Below are 20,950 nucleotides of genomic sequence, written 5' to 3' on the forward strand. Positions count from 1 at the left end.
AAGAGGACTGATCCTTCTCTGTTTGTTTCATCATTCGTAAAATGGGGGTGAAATTCCTGTTCTCCTTCCTACTTTGATTGAGAGTCCCAGGTGGAACAGGGGCTGTGTCTGACCTGATTATTTTGTATCTTCCCCAAGTGCTTATTATGATTATTATCCATCTGGTACTTAACATGGGCAAGCTTCCTGTTTGCATTTTCCCCTGAAAACCCTACCTGTTTTCAATGTTCCTAGGCTGGGGCTTTTCTGTCTTTTAATTTCCTTAAAATACCATGCTCTGCTTTGTCACGGAGACCCTCTGTTGTGAGGTGCATGGAGGGAAGGGCAGCTGATAGATGCTGAACCTTTGAGATGAACTAGTGTAGCTGTTCTTTGAAGAGACCCAACAGTTATCTAAAACAGCATTTAATCCTTATTTGCTCTTAGTAAAGCAGGTACTACTATGGCTTAGCTAAAATGCTTGGACTAAATGCCCCTTTGAGAGCTGCAAAGTTTCACTAGAATGAAAAGCACAGTAGCTTGAGAGCATCCCTGTACCTTTTTTTTCCAGGTATTTGTTAAGCACTTACGTGCCAGGCACAATTCTAAGCATTGGGGTAGATACAAAGTAATCAGTTTGGCCACAGTCCCTTCCCCACATGAGGTTCACCGTCTTAATCCCCAATTTGCAGATGAGGTAACTAGGCCCAGAGAAGTTAAGTGACTTTCCCAGGGCCACGCAGCAGACAAGTGGCAGAGCAGGATTAGAACTCAGTTCCTTCTGACTCCCAGGGCTGTGCTCTACTCAGTAGGCCACACTGCTTCCCATGGATACTTTTATCCGTGAGTGACGTTTCATGAACTGCGGGTCCACTATAGTTCAGAGTCATTATTGGAGGGTTGAGTGGTGAGTGTAACTATCAACGGGAATGAAAGAACCACTATGGCATGAAGTGTTTCCAGCATAGTCTCTCGAAAAGACTTTGAGAAGCAGCATGGCTTAGTGGAAAGAGCCTGGGCTTGGGAGTCGGAGGACATGGGTTCTAATCCTGCCTCTGCCACTTGTCTGCTTCATGACCTTGGGGAAGTCACTTATCTTCTTTGTGCCTCAGTTTCCTCATCTGTAAAATGGGGATTAAAAGTGTGAGCCCTCGTGGGACAACCTGATCACCCTGTATCTACCCCAGTGCTTAGAACAGTGCTTGGCACATAGTAAGCACTTAACAAACACCAACATTATTGTTATTATTATTATTAAAACAGGTTTAGATTTCTCCTTTAACACAAATAAATTACCAGGAAATCCAAAGGAAATTTACAGAAAAAAATGCAAAATAGATTCATGTTATTTTACTCTTGCTGGGTAGTCTGTCCTTTTTCTTTTATACAGGCTGTGATTGCTTGAGAGCTATTATTTAGTTTCATGATCATTTTCAATCAGGTAGAGCTTGACTGGCATGTGGGATGACAAGATCTCTTGAGGGACATTTCATAGTAAAGCAAAATTTTACTTCTCAAGTGAACTTTCTCCAGATCTGGCAATAACTCAATTGGTGAATGTGCTATTTAAAATAATTTTAAAATAAGAGTACTGTGAATGCAACCACAGTGAATTATTAACATCTTAATGTGACTGCCAAACAGCTAGGTCACTTCAGTAGATCATTTTAAATAACCCAATGTATTAAAAAAATACCAAACTTTCAAAGTGTGGAAGAACTTGTGAGAAGTGTGTACAGTAAAAGATGCTGTAGGTTTATGTTTTCGCTCAGTAAAAGCCCCTGTGGGTAGGGTGCTTTAGTAAAATATTTTATGGATGCATTTTTTTTATTCTTTTTTAAGGATGCTTTTTTACTTAATGCCAATATTTAGTAGTGTATTCAAGATATTTCCTGAATTGAGTAATTATATCCACATTCCAGTTTTAAATAACACCTATTTTATAACAACATAGTCAAATGGAAAGAATATGATCCCATTCCTGACTCTGATTGCCTTTTAGTCTTCGGTTAAGCCTAGTTTTCTCCACCTGAAAACTGCTCTAATACTACCAGCCCCTTCCTGCATTTAAGAATGTTAGAATTCAGTGAAAAAAAATGGATGGGAAAGTTATTCGATGCTATAGCATCCAAGGGCATATTATTATTATTATTACTATTATTATGATTCACAAAAATAAGTACTCTATGTAGCAGATCTAAGCTTTTCTGAATTAGGAATTAAAGTTGTCCAACCAAGGCACTTTGGGATTATTTATTGATTTAGGATGTTGAACTCACCCAACTATTTCTTTACCTGATTTCCAGTCAACAAGCACAAGCCGTGGATTGAAACCTCATACCATGGTGTCATAACGGAGAACAACAATACTGTCATTCTGGACCCACCGCTTGTTGCTTTGGACAAGGATGCACCCGTCCCTTTTGCAGGTAGGAGATGTCACTCTTTAACCAATTTGGATTTTTACACTCAGCTTCCATCCTGAGTCATCTCAGTTGAAATAAATGATGTTCTCTAAGTTGTGTCTATAGGATTGCTGGCTACGAAATGGTTGCTTACTCTATGTAAGTGCTCCATTGAACTTGGGCACAGTTCTCCTGAAAATGGAGTACTGCATTATCTTTGTACTGCTAAGGGAATTTCTTATTGGAATGAAAAGGGAAAAGCTAAGATATGTGTGATTTTAATCCTTGTAAGCTTTTAAAAACGTTGCCTAAGATTTGACAAATCAGGTTAGTGATTTGCGTGTCTGATCTCTGCAGCTTTCCGTCTCTCCCAAAACATCCATTTTACCCTTCTAGATCCCTAGACATACCATATATGATGTCCCATGCCCTGAGCTCCATTAGATATTTAAAAATATGCTCTGGAGAAACTATAAGGAAGATTTGAAGAACTTTGCATCATAGGTAATATTGTTAGCATTTTATAGCTGTCAGTAGTAAGACAGAAGATTTAACGAAAGTTTTCAGGGTTTCTGCAAGATTGTTTTATGATAGATATGTGTCATTCCAATGTTTTTGCTATTATATGATTTTTTTCTGATGGTTGCATTATGAGTGGCTTGAATGAAGGCATAGCATTTTTGCACTTTTAAAAGATAAGCTTTGTGTAGTTCTTTTATTCCAAAATGAGGTGTGGGTAAAGGTAAAAAAATAAAGAGTGATGGTGAAGGTACACAATCAGTAATGGATGTAGTATGTAGAAGAGTGATAATGCATCCAATTTAGATATTTGGGAACATTTTTCTCATGTTTAACTCATGTGAAAAGTTCTTTGTTTAGGAAGTTCTTTATTGACAATTGAAACAAAGCAATGTAAAAGAAATTGGGCTTAAATTCATTTGAGTGGTGGGGTCTATGTGATCATAATATTCTATTTCACAGATAGATATGGCTGTGAATATTCATCTTGCTGAAGACTGAAGGAATCCAGAATTTTCTCCAAAAGGCAATAGTCAATGGTAAAATTGCTGCTTGGAGATGGATTTCCAGTCACTCCCCAGTACATATAAACCTAGAAAAGATTCTGATATTTTCAGATCCAATCCTGAGTCTCTTTGTGGCCTCCAGGCCCTTTGTAACTCATGTCCAACAGCTAGACATCAATAAGATACACAGAAATATAGGCAGGACCCAAATTGATGAATTTTCTGCCTCTCAATCTTTCTGATTTGTGTTGGTTGGGTGAGGTATGCCACAGAGTCACGTTCAGATCTACTTCTAAGTACAGTGCTTGACTGACCCCATTTTACAAATTAGTTTGAAAAATAGCATGTTCATTTCAGACATTCTGTTCATTGTTTCCTCTTTGCTTGGTGCTGAACCTGTATTCATTCAACCGAGTTTTCCTAAATACACTTTGGTGATCTAAAGTAGAGGGATGATAGTGAGAAGATGGACAGACCTTCACCATTTGAGAGCTTGCATTCATGTCAGACCTACTGTTTTTCCTGGTTGAACTGCTGGCAAAACATTAATTGTCACTGTACTTGAGGTGCCAGATCTTTATAAGAATTGCATGCCCAATAGGCAGATAGTGTGTTCAAATGTTGTCACTAATTGTGCTTATTTTACACGTGAAAAATTACTTCCCTATCCTCTATGCGTCTTTCACCAATTTGGTTGCAGTTTAACTTCTGATGCATTCTGATTTTGGATTCTGATCATGCTGTATTATGGATGCAGCTTTGTGGTTTTGGTGGTATTGGATGGGGAGGGCATGGGTCGGGGAAAGGTGGCAGTGGAGCAGTGGGAGAACAGCTGGAAAAGTAGCACTGGTCCTCATTCAACAGATCAAGTTCTGTGCCAGAAGAGACTAAGATGAAGTAGCAACATGCCTCCCCAGCTGGGAGAAACACGTAGAGGAAACAAGGGCTTAGCAAATACTATAGCTAACTATTGTAACCACGTAGGTTTTATGGTATTTGTTAAGCCCTTACTATATGCCAAACACTGCAGTAAACACTGGGGTAGGTACAAGCTAATCAGGTTGCTGATCACAGTTCATGATCCTCATGGGGCTCAGAGGCTCAATTCTCAGTTTACAGATGAGGTAATTGAGGCACAGAGAAGTTAATAGACTTTCCCCAGGTCATATAGCAGACAAGTGGCCGAGGTGAGGTTAGAAGCCACGTCATTCTGATGCTCAAGCCCGTACTCTGTCTGAGGCCTCACTGCTTCTCATTGCACTGTACTCCCCCAAGCACTTAATAAAGTGTTCTGCCCACAGTAAGCACTTAATAAATCCAATTGACTGACTGACTGACCAAGGTAATTTATAAACTGATAGATTGCCTTAAAATTGGCAAGGAATTTCTGTTTACTGTGGAGATGGATGGACAGCCATTGGAAGTTTTAGAGTAGGAAGAGATGGATTGAACTTTTTTTAGAAAAAAATAATCTGGGCAACAGAATAAAATAAGGACTGTGGAAAGGGGAAAGACAGGAGGCAGGGAGGCCACTGCTGCCTCGCATTTCCTCCTGCCTTTAAGGCATCTCTATTTGGATGTCCTCCTATCACCTCCAGCTTAACATGTCAAAAACAGAACTTCTCATCTTTCCACCCAAACCCAGTCCTCCTTTGTCATTACTGTAGATAGCTCCACCATCCTTCCTGTCTCACAAGCTTGTAACCTTGGAGTTATACTAGACTCCTCTCTCTCATTCAACCCACAAATTCAGTCCAGTCCCACCTTCATAACATCGCTAAAATCTGCCCTTTTCTTCTCTATCCAACCTGCTAGCACGTTATTACCATCACTCATTCTACATCACCTGAATTATTGCAACAGCCTCCTTCCTGACCTGCCTCTCCCCACTCCAGTCCATACTTCAGTCTGCTTCTTGGATCAATTTTCTACAAAAACATTCAGGACATGTCACCTGTCATGCTTCTCAAAAAACTCCAGTGGTTGCCCATCTACCTTCACATCAAACAAAAGTTCCTCACTATTGGCTTTAAAACACTCAATCATCTTGCCCCTTCGTACCTCACCTCCCTTCTATCTTACTACAACCCAGCCCACACACTTCACTCCTCTGACGCCACCCTTCTCACTGTACCTCAATCTCATCTATCTCCCCGCCGACCTCTCTCCCACATCCTACCTCTGGCCTGGAATGCCTTCCCTCCCCAAATCCGACAGACAGTTACTTTCCCCTACTTCAAAGCCGCATTGAAGGCACAAACCCACATCCTTCCTCTGGCCTAGGATGCCATTGCTTCTCAAATCCAACAGACAATTACTCTCCCCCACTTCAAAGACTCAATGAAGACACACCTGAAAGAGGCCTTCCCAGACTAAGCCCCAACTTTCCTCATCTCCCACTCCCTTTTGAGTGACCCTGACTTGTTCCCTTTGCTCTTCCCTGCTCCTAGCCCCACAGCACTTATGTACATATCTGTAATTTCATTTATTTCTATTCATTTATGTCCCTCCCGCCTCCATTCATTCATTCAATCATATTCATTGAGCGCTTACTGTGTGCAGAGCACTGTACTAAGTGCTTGGTATGTACAAGTTGGCAACATATATAGATGGTCCCTACCCAACAACAGGCTCACAGTCTAGAAGGGGGAGACAGACAACAAACCAAATCATGTAGACAGGTGTCAAAATCATCAGAACAAATAGAATTAAAGCTATATACACATCATTAACAAAATAAATGGAAAAGTAAATATGTACAAGTAAAATAAATAGAGTAATAAATCTGTACAAATATATACAAGTGCTGTGGGGAGTGGAAGGAGGTAGGGCGGGGGGATGGGGAGGAGGAGAGGGAAAAGGGGCCCAGTCTGGGAAGGCCTCCTGGAGGAGGTGAGTTCTCAGTAGGGCTTTGAAGGGAGGAAGAGAGCTTGGCTGTAAGCTTCTAGACTGTAAGCTTCTTGACTTCTAGACTGTAGGCTTCTAGACTGTAAGCTTCTTGTGGGCAGGGAATGTTTCTGTTTATTGTTGCATCGCACACTCCCAAACACTTAGTACAGTGCTGTACAGACAGCAAACACTCAATAAATATGAATGAATGAATGTATCTCCTTCAGGAGGCCCTCCCTGATTAAGCATCCCATTTCCTCTTCTCCCACTCCTGCCTGTGTCACCCTGATTGGATCTCTTTGTCCTTCTTCCCTCACAGCCCTACAGCACTATGAACATAAATTTATTTATTTATATTAATGTCAGTTTCCCCTCATCTCATCTGAAAGCTCACTGTCGGCAGGGTATGTGTCTATTTATTGTTGTATTTTACTCTCCCAAGCAAGTAGTACACACAGAAAGCACTCAATAAATATGATTGAATTAATGAATAAAATGCTTGGGAGAGTATATTACAATATGAGTAGATAGACATGATCCCTGCCCACAAGGAGTTTACAGTCTAGAGGCAGTCAGTAGTTATAGTTAAACATGAAGAGAAGGCACATTTTTAGATTCATAGTTGTTGACTTTGTCCTCTTCCTTTTCCATTTCTGCTGACAAAGACATTTTAGGTGGTAAGGTTTGGGAATTTTTGTCTCAACCTTGATGTGTGTGGATCTATTGCTTTATATTCTGTGCAATTCTCAATTTCATGAGAGTAGCAAATTCGCACACAAGTCATTCCATTTCTCAGCTACCACTCTCTTCAGCATTTAAAAATAGATTATGCATGGCTCAAGGGGATTCTTAAAATAATAACAATAATAATAATAATAAAAACGCGCTGTCTTTATCCTTTAAAACTAATTTTTGTGATTAGGTTGGGAGCCAGGAGAGGGGGAAAGGGAGTCATTAAAAATGATTTCCAGAATTCAAAGGGACACATTTATTCATATTTCCAGAATGAACATTACTCTAGTGGATTTGTTATTAAAGATTTGATTGCCATACATCTCAGTATTCACCCATTCAGCCGCAAGTTCCTGCCCCCAGAATTTATTCAGAGTTGCTGGATTTCAGTTGTAAGATTTTGGAACAGAAAAATCGGGGAGACATTAAAATCACAATGACTGGATGATTGTTGGGACTTGTCACGCAGTTTATGAAATTGGATGAATTATAAGAAACAGACCCGTTTGCAGAGCCCCCTCTGGTTCCCAGAATGAGCATCCTCAGATTGCACAAAGCCCTGCCTATCTTCTGAGGCAGAGAGACCCCTTTGGGAAACCACCTTCTCGCTAATGGGGAGAGTTGGTAGTTTCTTCCTGCGATAACTCCTCACCCATTCTCAGAAGCTTTTCCAATTGCTTCTGGCATCTGTTCAGTGTCTTTTTTTATCTGCCTTTACACAGACAAGTAATTCACATAAATGAATAACTCTGGGGGTTATTTGTTTTAACGATTCCTTGAGGCCTTTGCACAATGCCGTTAAATTGTTGCAGCCTCTTGCCAGCACCTCCCATTGGGACCGTTTGAGATGGCAGGAATGTTATAATCCAGGAGTTCTTCTCCAAAGAGGGCTGCTTGGGCTCTGGACTTGGGCACCCTGGGGAATTGAGGGTGCAGCCCCTAATGCACTTTGCATAAAAGTGTCATATTGTTAGCATATGACATATAGAAGCTGAATCCCCACGGAGGAATCTCTCAGTACTAACTCGGAATTCAATAGCAGTGGTGTATTTTGAATCGGAGTCCGGCTCTAGGAAACTGGGAGGAGCAGTGTGGCCTACTGGATAGAACGTGGTTCTGGGAATCAGAATGACCTGAGTTCTAATCCTGGGTCCGTCACATGTCTGCCGTGTCACCTTGGGCAAGTCACTTCACTTTCCTCTGCCTCAGTTACCTCATTTGTAAAATGGGAATTAAGACTGTGAGCCCCATATGGGACAAAGACTGTATCCAACCTGATGTGAGCCTGCTGTTGGGCAGGGACCATCCCTATATGTTGCCAACTTGTACTTCCCAAGCGCTTAGTACAGTGCTCTGCCCACAGTAAGCGCTCAATAAATACGATTGAATGAATGAATGAATTATCTTGTATCTACCCCAGTGCTTAGAACAGTGCTTGGCACATAGTAAGCACTTAACAAATACCATTATTCATATCATTATTATTATTAATGACAATAAACAGACACATCCCCTACCCACAATGAACTTACAACCTAGCACCTCCAGACTTCCTGCCTCTTGATCCCGAATCTGGAATCCTCTCCAATCTCTCCCTGTGCTCCGGGTCTGTCCAGGGTCATAGCATGAGCTCTGTCTGTATTCCACTCCCTCAAGCACACAGCTTGCTGACCTCTCACCTCAAGATGGCCCAGGGTCTTCCTCTACAACTACTTGGCCCGACTTTGTATCCAACCCAGCGCTTAGTACAGTGCCTGACACATAGGAAGCACTTAACGAATACCATAATTATAATAATAATAATTATTATTATTATTACTTCACCTCAGATAGCCAGAGGTCTTCCTCTACAACTTCCTGGCCCTACTCCTTCCTCCCCAGTCCCTCTCTCTATGGGTAAATACTTACACTTCCTTCAGGAAGAGGCACCAGTGAGTGACTCTCTTAGATTCCTCCCCTCTTTCCTAAGTAGGTGCCAGCAGAACTGGTCTTCACAATACACAATAGCATTTTCCAATTCAGAATTCTTTAAAATCTGTAGAGCTTCTGAAAACACTGCACTCTTGTCTTGTGGTCCATGGGAATATACATTTTGAAACCGAACATCTCTTGCCTAACATTTTGTGGACTGCCACACTTAGCCAGATGTAGAAATGCCGGTACTAGGTTGCTGACCTACCTGGATAAGTCAGGAATACCTTAAAGGGAGACCCCTCCACCATGTCCTTCTGCATCCTCTAACATGAAGGGGAAGGTTGAATTTGTACATATTTATTGCTCTATTTTACTTGTACATATTTATTCAGTTTATTTTATTTTGTCAATATGTTTTGTTTTGTTGTCTGGCTCCCCCTTCGAGACTGTGAGCCCACTTTTGGGCAGGGACTGTCTCTGTATGTTGCCAACTTGTACTTCCCAAGTGCTTAGTACAGTGCTCTGCACACAGTAAGCACTCAATAAACATGATTGAATGAATGAATGGAGTAGAAACATCTGTATTGTTCTTGTTAAGGTTCAAAGAGTACAGTATCCATGGGAAATATAGATCACTGTGTGACCAATCACCTCTTCTGCAATGGGCACATGTAGTGGTTGTTCTTTGCTGTGCTGTTGCAGATGCTACCTGTGGTTTCTGTGTCATTTATAATGTCACCTCTTCATATGACCTTGTTTCTGAAGTTTCTGCCCTAAAATAGTCATCCCATGCTGGTTTGGGAGCCTCTGCTATTTCCCAGCTGTCTATAGCTATGCACCAAAGGTCCGTAGGTGCTTCATTACGTGTTTAACATATTTCTTCTCCTCTTTTTACAAATAATTTCCCTTCTTCAGCTCACCATTCAGCAAGGATTCAGGTATCCTACTGGCATCTATTCTCTTCAGGTTACCTGCCCAGCAAAGCTCTGTGCTGGTAAACCTTATGTTGCCACTGGACAGAATGACCACATTCCAGAATCTTATTCCAAGGGATTCTTCCTTTTCAGCTGATCAATCAATAGTGTTTATTAAGTGTTTTGTCTGTACAGAGCCCTATACTAAGTGCTTGGAAGAGTGAAATAGAGCATAATAAAGTCCATGACCTCAAGGAACTTACAATCTAGGTGGGGAGACAGACACTAAAATCAAATACAGGTAGGGAAAAACCACATAATTACAGAATATGGACATAAGTGCTGCTGGGTGAAGGGAGTGGGGTGAGAATCTAAGTTCTTTCGAGATGAGGATTCAGGTGTGTTACTGATGAAACTACTCAGAGAGTATCCTAGGCTTGAACTGAAGAAACAATTTTTTGGGAGCAGAATCCAGGCTGTTATAGGCCGTATACATATCATATGCTTTATTATTATCAAATGCCGTCGAGTCATTTCTGACTCATGACGACTTTATGGATATATATTCTCCAGAACACCCTATCTTCTGCCATAATCCATAACCTTGCTAATGGTTCTTCTTTTATTGTTGTTATGGTTTCTACCAACCAATGTGTTTGCTTTATACTTTATTATTTACTATTATTTATTTATGCTTTATTACTTCTATCTGTAATTGATTCATCTGACTCATCTGAAACTCTGTGTCTGAAGAGCAAGAACCCTGTCTTCTAAATATTTCACACTCGTCTAAATGCATAGTACAGTTCTCTGCATTTGGACACTCAATGAATAGGCACTACACCCTCTAGATATAAGCTCTTTGTGGAAGAATACATGCCTAATAAACCTGTTGTTAATTGTTATTGATTGTCTTTTGTTGTTGTTACTCTCTCTAGTAGCGCTTGGCATATAGTAAGCACTTAAATACCAGTATTATTAGTATGTAGTATAGTACTCTGCACACAGTAAGGGCTCAATAAATACAGTTGATTGATGATAAATGCTACTGATGATGAGGATGTTGATTATTTTCCTATTGCTGAAACTTTGATCGTTGCTTCTTTATATGCCACATCCAACATCAAAGAAGAACAATTTAAATTTAACCAAAAAAAGGGCAACGGTCATCATTGAGGAGCACTGAAAGGCTGAAGCAAATGTTGATTTTTAGTGTACCACCACAACATTTAGCCATCCCCTCTCCTCTCCTTTGGCTTGTCGAAGGGGACACAGCTGCCCCTGACTAAAGAACCACATGGGAACTGTAGACCTTAGTTTAACATGGAAATATGGTCTATCAGCACCGGCGTAGGCTGTTTAAAGGTTATTTGAACATATATAGCTTAGAAGAGTTGTTATCACCTACAGTGAGTTCTTTCAAGGAGAGATTCTGGTTTAGAGTGGCAACCTGGTTAGCTGCAATGTCAGGTATCCCAGGATTAGGAATGATGTCATGGCTCTTTTTCTCTACCTCAAAAAGAAGGAAAACACAGTAGGCTTGTTCTTTAGACTGGAAGCTCATTGTTGGCAGGGATGTGCCTACCCACATGTTTTGAACTCTCCGAAGGGATCAGTACAGTGCTCTGCACATGGTAAGCACTAGGATTGATTAATTGATTGATCGATTCAGCAGGCCCTGACCTCAGGAACATCTCTCACAGCCCAAGGGGAGAATTGAGAAAATTATGCAGATAATTCAGGCAAAAGTGTGCCATTTTGCTAAGACTATCTATTAGTATGTAGCATGGACTATGCAGTCCCTTTTAGCTATCAGAGGCACATATGGGGGAGGGGACACATATTTGTGAATAATAATTCATACTCATTTGAGAATGCCTCCACAGATAGGGCTAGCTATTCTCAGAGGGATTTTTCGCTAAAATCCAATTATTTCTACCCTGAAGGTTGTCCTTTTTCAACTTGTTTTTCTCCTCTCCTTCTTCTCACTCCTACATTATAATTAACCCAGATTCCCTGAGTTAGAAGAGAATAGCAGCAATGGAGGAGAAATAAATCCAGATATAGCAGGAACATAGTGAGGGACACTGAAATTCTCTTTTGCTGGGCCCTAATGTGGCAAATTCACATTTTAAGTTAAAAGAAAACCTAGAAATGGACTACTTTAGTAACTAATAGGAGAGAGAAGGAAGATTAATTTGGATTAGCTGTTTGTTATTCCTAGTTAATCTTCATTTATCTTTGATTTGTGGGTGAATAATCATTGAGAAACATTAAATGTTTATGTTTTCTTCTATTAAAACACTCTCTCCAATGTCTAAAGCTACATAATGAGAATAATTATTATATTTTTAAGTACTTATTATGTGCCAAACACTGCTGGGGTAGACACGAGATCATCAGGTTGGACACAGTCCCCATCCAGTGTAAATTGGAGGGAGACCAGGTATTGAACCACCTCTGGATAAATGAAGAAACTGAGGCCAAGAGAAAGGAAGTGACAACAAGAAAGTGGCAGGGCCAGGATTAGAACCCAGGCCCTCTGATTCCCAGGCCCATGCTGTTTCCACTAGGCCAGGCTACTTTCTGAATAAGAAAATATTTTAATTAAATTACTCTTCTACAGATCACTTTGAAAACTAAATAAAGTAGTCTGTTTGTTTGTAAAGTGGCGTTTTGTCCCTAAATGTGTTGTGTGCAAGAGAATTATTTAAAGTTTTGAAATAATTGGTTGAAAGATTGTAATTTCCTCTTGCGTAAACACATCTACCTGCACTGGTCTCCCAGAGGAACAGGAAAAGGTGGGGTGGGCTATACTTCAAATTCTGATTCCTGGTTAGCCTGCTGATCTTAGACTAGGGAACTGGCAAATGGATATGTAAAAAATGGATATCACAATTGGCGACATAGAGCAAGGTGTTGGATGCTGAGTTTTCTCAGTTGCCTTGGTTTATGATTCTAGATCTCACAGCCTAGTTAATATACATATGATATTCAATGAGATCTCTAAGGGTTATTGAAAATAATCATAATAATGACATTTATTAAGTGCTTACTATGTGCAAATAATAATAATGGCATTCATTAAGCGCTTACTATGTGCAAAGCACTGTTCTAAGTGCTGGGGGGGTTACAAGGTGATCGGGTTGTCCCATGTGGGGCTCACAGTCTTAATCCCCATTTTACAGATGAGGTAAGTGAGGCACAGGGAAGTTAAGTGACTTGCCCAAAGTCACACAGCTGACAATTGGCGGAGCCGGGATTTGAACCCATGACCTCTGACTCCAAAGTGTGTGCTCTTTCCACTGAGTGCTGGGAAGGTTACAAGGTGATCAGGTTGTCCCACGTGGGGCTCACAGTCTTAATCCCCATATTACAGATGAGGTAACTGAGGCACAGAGAAGTTAAGTGACTTGCCCGAAGTCACACAGCTGTCAAGTGACGGAGCCGGGATTTAAACCCATGATCTCTTACTCCAAAGCCTGTGCTCTTTCCACTGAGCCACGCTAAAGTTCATGGTCCCCAGGAGTTTTCTGAGCACTTCAAAATCCCAAACAGAAGCTTAATTTAAAAAGCAGAAAGAGGAAATAATACAGGTCAAATGCCTACACACTCCTAGGGAAAGATGACTGCATTTAAATTCATGAAATTATGCAAAGTTCTTTTTATGCCCATATGAAGTTATTTGTGTTTTTGGCAAGTGAGCAAAGCTATTCAAACCTGTTGCAGTCACTGGTTTGGGAAATGGAGTTCACAGGCAGAAGATACTGCAAGAATACATTTTTTACTTTCCCTTCAATCAATCATTCATACTTTTATTGAGTTTACTGTGTGCAGAGCACTGTATTAAGCACTTGGGAGAGTACAAAAATAACAGAGTTGGTAGACACGTTCCTTTCCATCCCTTCAGTTTAGTTCTGCCTCCAAGGGACTCTTAAAGTTATAACAATCAGGCTGTGCCTACACTAGGCAAATCAAATTACGGAGTTAACACAATTAAAGTAGTAGCGTTCTATTGCTCAGCATTTTATACTGTCTAAATTCAGTTAATTTTGGCACTCTGTGATCTGCTCCATTTAGGTTTGCCCCCCAAGAGGAGAAGTGAAAGTTGTTTTAGAATGCGAATTGGTATTCTAAAGTAATTAAGTTTTTACTTCAGTCAATAAGCCAGGTAGTGACTAGGAATGCGAGACCAGTCAATGAGTTTGGTTACAGTGTTTTGTCCTTTGTGTGTCAGATACTGGTGAAAGATCCCATGGGGGTTGTCATTTGGTGCTTATAGTAGCAGATCAAGCTAATGCAATTTTAAAAAATGCTAAAAAACCCACATCTCCTCTGCATATTTCTATGCCATTATTTTTTGTTTGCTATTATTCTATTTTCTTTTTGCTGTTATTTTTGTTTGTGATATTTAGAGAACCAATTTATAATTCTAAGTTGTCCTTCAGTTTGTCACCAAATCGTGTCTGTCCTACTTTCTTAGCATTGCCCAAATCCTCCGTTTTCTCTCATCCAAATCGTTAACCATGTTGATCCAAGCGCACTCTTCCTATCCTGACTTAGTTTCTGCATTAGCTTCCTTGCTGACCTCCTCACCTCCTGTTTCTATCCACTCCAGTCCATACCTCACTGCCTGGATCATTTTTCTAAAAAAAAAAAAAGGTCAGTCCACGTTTCCACGCTCCTCAAAACCTCCAGTGGTTGTCCAACCACTTCCGTATCAAACACAAACCTCCTTACTATTGGCTTTGAGGTACTTAATAACCTTGCCTCCTCTTATCTTACCTCACTGATTTTCTGCCACAACTCAGCACTTTCACATCGCTCCTATAACACCAACCTACTCTCTGTACCTCATTCTCGTCTATCGCAACACTGAACGTTTACCCTTATCTTGCCTCTGGCCTAGAATTCCTCCCGGTAACACCCCAACCTTCATATTCTACAGATGATCACTCCCCACATCTATAAAGCCTTATTAAAATCACATCTCCAACAGGCCTTCTGATCCCTTTTGCATCACCCTTGCATTCAGATTTGTATCCTTTATTCAACCCACCCTCAATCCCACAGCATTTATAACATGTCCGTAATTTATTTCAGTGTCTGGCTCCCCTTCTAGACTGTAAGATCCTTGTGGGGAAGGAATGTGTCTACCAACTCTGTTATACTGTACTCTCCCAAGTGCTTAGTAAAGTGCTCTGCACGTAATAAGCATTCAATAAATATGATTGAGGAAAGAGAGTTGGGGACAGATTTCAATCTGAAATCCTTTCATGCGGGAAAAGTTAAATGAGGTGGGGGGGTAGGAAATGTGTGCTTTTGAAAAAAAATATCGAAAATTTCACTCTGAACCACCAAGAATCTTCAGGAACAAATAACTGAAAGTATAGAACATTGAAAATCATTTGACAATAAAATCAGTCACTGATCTCAAAATGCAAAGCCCCACCAGGTTGATATTAGGCCATTAACTACACTTTGGACAAGATTCCAGAGACAACAATATTTTCCCCTAACAATAATTAAAAAAAATCCAAATGATTCTTTCTTGGTTTTTTCAACAGGAAAGCCATGTGAAATGTAATCACAGTTTGAGAACTGAAACTAAATATTATAGAAATGCTCATCATGATTGTAGCAAGTTGCATTGGATACAGGATTTTCTTTCATCTTTGTTGATCTATAAATAGGTCTCAAGCCTATAAATGATCAGGCCTCATGTTGTGTTCTAAAGGCAAAAAAAATTATAAATAGTTACGCAAATGTAGAGCCTCTTTTTATCATAAACTGTGATTTGTCTTCCATGATGATAACTTTTGAGTTTTTCCTCGTCACAAACAAAAGCTATGTTGTTGTAGATTTCATTTGGAAAAAGCTTTTAACCAAAAAGCTCATCATTTCATTTTCAGAATTTGGATGTGATGATACTTGGCCTGTCAATCAGATTTAACAGAGTTTATTGTTGCGTCATCAAAGTTAAGCAGAGATGAGATTCTAGTCCAGCCTTGCAAATAAACAAGGACACACAGTAGTCCATAGCACATCAACCCTCCCATCAGTTATATACTCAGGCAGTTAAATATAGCAAAGCAAATTATCGTGCTTCACTATCTTTACTGGCCTGCAGAAGTGTCTATTTGCAATACTGTGCATGCTTTTATTTTTAAATATGGGGTTTTCATGTAAAGCATGGGTGCGGTTGTCCGGGAAAGAGAAGTGGAAGAATAGTTTTGAGTGAAGATTGGAAGAATTTTCCATGATTACACAGTAGGCATTACCATGACAGGATTAATAATTAAATCATAATTGCATTTCTGAAAACCTTCCAATCAACCACCAGGAGACCTAAAAAAACCCCCAGAAGATTCAAAGAGAGCTCATTATTGCTGTTAAAATAGTACAGAAAATATTTTCAACCTTGTCTAAGCTGCCCTCTAGACAAACTTCACTTTGTATTTTAAGCATTTGTATGAGACTAATTATTTTTTTTTCCTCTGAGCGATCCTTGTGGCTGGCTAGTGAAAGTAATACTCATTCCAGGAAAAAAAAAAAGAAGTTACTTTTAAGTTAACAAAGTCAAGGGCCATTTGAAGGCAAAAATGTGATCACATAATTACAAATTTCACCTAATTCCTTGAAAGTGCCTATAAGTAGCAGACATTGCAAACAAAATCTAATTTGCTGAACTTGAATAAGTTATGATTAAATAAATTAGGACATACACTGCTTATATAAATTTGTACACAAGGCCAATTTTTAATGATTAGGCAACTTTAAAAGCTTTTCAATCTTGAATCAAATTAGTCTAATTTTCAGACCTAAGACAATGGCTAATTTATGCATATTGTGCATCGTTTGGCTGGTTTCTTCAAGGGCACATCTCAAAAAACTTCACCAGCTACAATTGGATAGATTCTTACACTACCAGACTCTCAAAATTGGCCAGAAAATTGTTTAGGCAGGGATTGAGTCCAGTTTACATTAATATCTAAAATAGTTGCCATTTAAAAAGGGGGATGAATTGAAATTTAATTTGCATGACATGATGAATTTATGAGCATTGCTACTTTAGAATGCTAATTTATTCACTTAACCATCTTTCCATTTTTGAAGACTCCTTCTATCCACTTTTTCATACCAGTAAGTAATTCTGTGTCTACCTGTAAGGATGTAATATGATTAATGGCAGTGATTAGCTTAGTGCAGTGCTATTTACACAGCAATTCCTCAGTGAATACTTTTGATGGATTTGATTGATTGATGGTGTTCCCAGATCTTTTAACACAGTTTTTATTGTAACCAATGGTGAGTGACTTTTAAAAGTTATGTGTAGCGTTCTGCAGATTTATCAAGTGATATTGAGATGTAAAATTTTCCGTCTTGAATGTATCAAAGTTGACAGCCAAAGGAGAATTTCTTCTAAACAATGATAGCAAAAATAAGTGAACAATAGTGTGTTTCTTCTCCAAGCTACTTTTGGGCATTCAAAGTGTAATTGAAAATACAGAATTGCTGTAATGTCATTTTTACTACACACTTTGAACAGGGAGCAACAGCAGAATTAGGGAACATTTTTTGACAAGGCTCTTAGAGAAGCAGCGTCGCTCAGGGGAAAGAGCATGGGCTTGGGAGTCAAAGGACAAGGGCTTGAATCCTGGCTCTGCCACTTGTCTGCTTTGTGACCTTGGGCAAGTCACTTAGCTTCTCTGTGCCTCAGTTACCTCATCTGTAAAATGGGGATGAAGACTGTGAGCCCCACATGGGACAACCTGATCACCTTGTATCCCCCCAGCGCTTAGAACAGTGCTTTGCACATAGTAAGTGCTTAAGAAATGCCATTATTATTATTATTATTATTATTATTATTATTATTCTGTCTGGAGAGACACAATGCAGTGCAGGAACAAACAGACTGTGACCATGAGTGAAAAGCTGGACACAAAGTGAGTATTGAAATATAAGCTTCCCTTTGAGCAGAAGTTTTTCAAGAGATAAATGTCTCAGGTTTAGGAGAACTAACTGGTAGCATTTAAGTGCGTGGCTTAGTGGAAAGACCACAGGATTGGGGGTCAGAGGTCATGGGTTCAAATTCTGGCATCTCCACTTGTCAGCTATGTGACTTCAGGCAAGTCACTTAACTTCTCTGGGCCTCAGTTACCTCATCTGTAAAACGGCGTTTAAGACTGTGAGCCTCATGTGGGACAACCTGATCGTCTTGTATCCCCACAATGCTTAGAACATTGCATGGCACATAGTAAGCACTTAACATATACCATCATTATTATTATTACTGTCACAAATGGAACTGTTTGAAGACTCACCAATTGTGGGGAATTTGAGTTTTAATAGATTATTAAGAATAATTTTACCATATCTTTTGTCTTGAACTGAAAATGGAAATTGCTGGAGAGATTTATGTCCAAGTCCAGGGGAAATCTGTGTAGGTTTCAAAAAGAGAAGCAAACTTTCTGGACACTGAAGTTAATGGAGATTCTGAGGAGATATAGAGTGGTTTATGTTGTCAAGACCGAACATTGCTTCCTTCCCATTGACAAAGTGTACAGTGGTGTCCTCTAACTGTGAATGCAAATACCTTTCAGAATCAGTTTACCTCATCCCCCTACATTTTTGGCCTGAAAGAATGATGATGCTCAAGTAAGCAAAGACACAAAAGCAATTTGAAATTAAGAGGATTCCCCCCTTGCATTTGACTTGATAATATAGAAATTATACTGCATGGCCTAGTGAATCAAGCACAGGCCTAGGAGTCAGAAGGATCTGGGTTTAATCCCATTTCATCACTTGTTTGCTGCATGACCTTGGGCAAGTCACTTAACTTCTCTGGGCCTCAGTTACCTCGTCTATAAAATGGGGATTCATTCATTCAATCATATTGAGCGCTTACTGTGTGCAGAACACTGTACTAAGCGCTTGGGAAGTACAAGTCGGCAACATATAGAGATGGTCCCTATACAACATAGGGCTCACAGTCTAGAACGGGGAGACAGACAACAAAACAAAACATGTATGGTATTGCTGACTGCCCCACAAATCCTTCTGCTCATTCCAGTATGGCTCCAAACGTACAGCTTGAGTACCCCAAATATATATATATATATATATATACATATATATATATATATGTGTGTGTGTGTATGTGTATGTGTGTGTGTGTGTGTATAATATCATTGTTATTATTATTATTCTTAGCTTGGGGACATATTGGGGGAGGTATATATTTGTATATTTGTAAAATGTTGTCTATGTGCCAGGCATACTTCTAAGCACTGGAAAAAATGAAAGATATTCAGGTTGGACATATTTTCTGTTCCAGATACGGCTCACGGTCTTAATCCCCATTTTACAGATGAGGGAACTGAGGCACAGAGAAGTGAGGTGACTTACCCAAGGTCACACAGCTGACAAGTGGCAGAGCCGGGATTAGAACCCAGGTCCTTCTGACTCCCAAGCCTCTGCTCTATAATATTAATAAAAATAGAAATAATAATAATAATAATAATAATAATAATAATAATAAGCAGCATGGCACAGTGGAAAAAGCATGGGCTTTGGAGTCAGAGGTCATGGGTTCAAATCCTGGCTCTGCCAATTGTCGGCAGTGTGACTATGGGCAAGTCTCTTAACTTCTCTGTGCTTCAGTTACCTCATCTGTAAAATGGGGACTAAGACTGTGAGCCCCCCCGTGGGACCACCTGATCACCTTGTAACCCGAGTGCTTAGAAAAGTGCTTTGCACATACTAAGCACTTAATAAGTGCCATTAGTATTATTAAGTGGCAGAGCCGGGATTAGAACCCAGGACCTTCTGACTCTCAAGCCCATGCTCTAGCCACTAGGCTATGCTGCTTCTCTGTACCTGCAAAGTCAGCCACCCAAACAGATACTAGAAAAGAAGACTCTCATTTTTTAGTTGTTGACTTTGGATTTGTGACTAAGATCAGAAATAAGGCAAGGATGCTGGGGATGAGGGGGTAGAATCACAGAGCATAATCTCATTTACCTGCCTCTTCTAGGATCCAAAATAGGTCTAGAGTAACCAGAAATCATAGTGCAAACCAGATGAATGAGGTTGAACTGTAGTTAAATTAATGACTATTGACGATAGATCTTGTGGTTTGATAATTGGAATTTTTTATGAAGAGTCTGACAAATTACTCCCTATTTAAAATTGGTCCAGTACAATATTTCTTTTAGGCTTACTAATATGGCCATATTGAATATTCACAGAAATAGGGACTACCACATGTATTAATTATGAATCTGAATTTGTGAGGTCAGGTCTTTCACTTTTATGGGACTGTAGAGACTATAAAAGAAAGTGCTAAATGTTTGAGGCTCATTTGAAATGCAGGGAGAAGTGGAATGGAGAATGAACTGGCTTGAACGGTTAACTCTTCTTGGCAAAGTGTCCAGAATGAGTTCAGTAAGCACCTTGGCTTCAGTTTAAAGTCCAGTTGCACAATCTTACATCCTGGAATCCCATAAAAGTCATGAAAAACAAAGGTATCCCGTGGGAACCATGGCAATATAAACTAATTACATTTTATTTGCCATTCTCTCAATATTTTGAGGGGCAGCCTATTAGCCAATAGTGTAATGTCAAATACAGAGCCTTGTTAAGAATAATGAAGATGATAATCAAGGGTCGGTCTGCTTGCCTGTTCTCACCGACAGCTCCAAACTTTAGATTCTTTCCAGTCATCAGGCCTCATTAGGATTCCTTTCTAACCTCCCTGTCCTTGATCCATAAATCCACACCTCCCTCTACACTGAACTGAAGCTCTGGATCACCTTCCCAGTGCATTCACTACACTACATTACCTCTACTCTTGTGCTCATACTGAGGAGCACAAATGATGGGAATCCAAAACCAGACCAACTTGTGCCACTGAATTCTTCCTTAATTACTTCAAGTCTAACCTCTCTTCTTGTCTCGTCTTGTCTTATCTTATGCTGTTGAGTCGTTTCCGACCCATAGCGATACCACGGACACATCTCTCCCAGAACTCATTCATTCATTCAATCGTATTTATTGAGCGCTTACTGTGTGCAGAGCACTGTACTAAGTG

The 20,950-nt window shown here is 39.9% G+C and overlaps 1 protein-coding gene across 1 annotated transcript in view; it reads left to right on the forward strand.

The window, feature by feature from the left end:
• Positions 1-20,950, forward strand: part of CLSTN2 (calsyntenin 2) — a 1,113,326-nt gene that overhangs the window by 430,117 nt on the left and 662,259 nt on the right. The window contains exon 2 of the mRNA XM_038751476.1: positions 2,286-2,408. Coding sequence (XP_038607404.1) covers positions 2,286-2,408 — 123 coding nt within the window. The remainder of the gene's footprint in view (positions 1-2,285; positions 2,409-20,950) is intronic.

The sequence above is a fragment of the Tachyglossus aculeatus genome, chromosome 1 (genome assembly GCF_015852505.1).
Source record: "Tachyglossus aculeatus isolate mTacAcu1 chromosome 1, mTacAcu1.pri, whole genome shotgun sequence".
Lineage (NCBI taxonomy): Eukaryota > Metazoa > Chordata > Mammalia > Monotremata > Tachyglossidae > Tachyglossus > Tachyglossus aculeatus.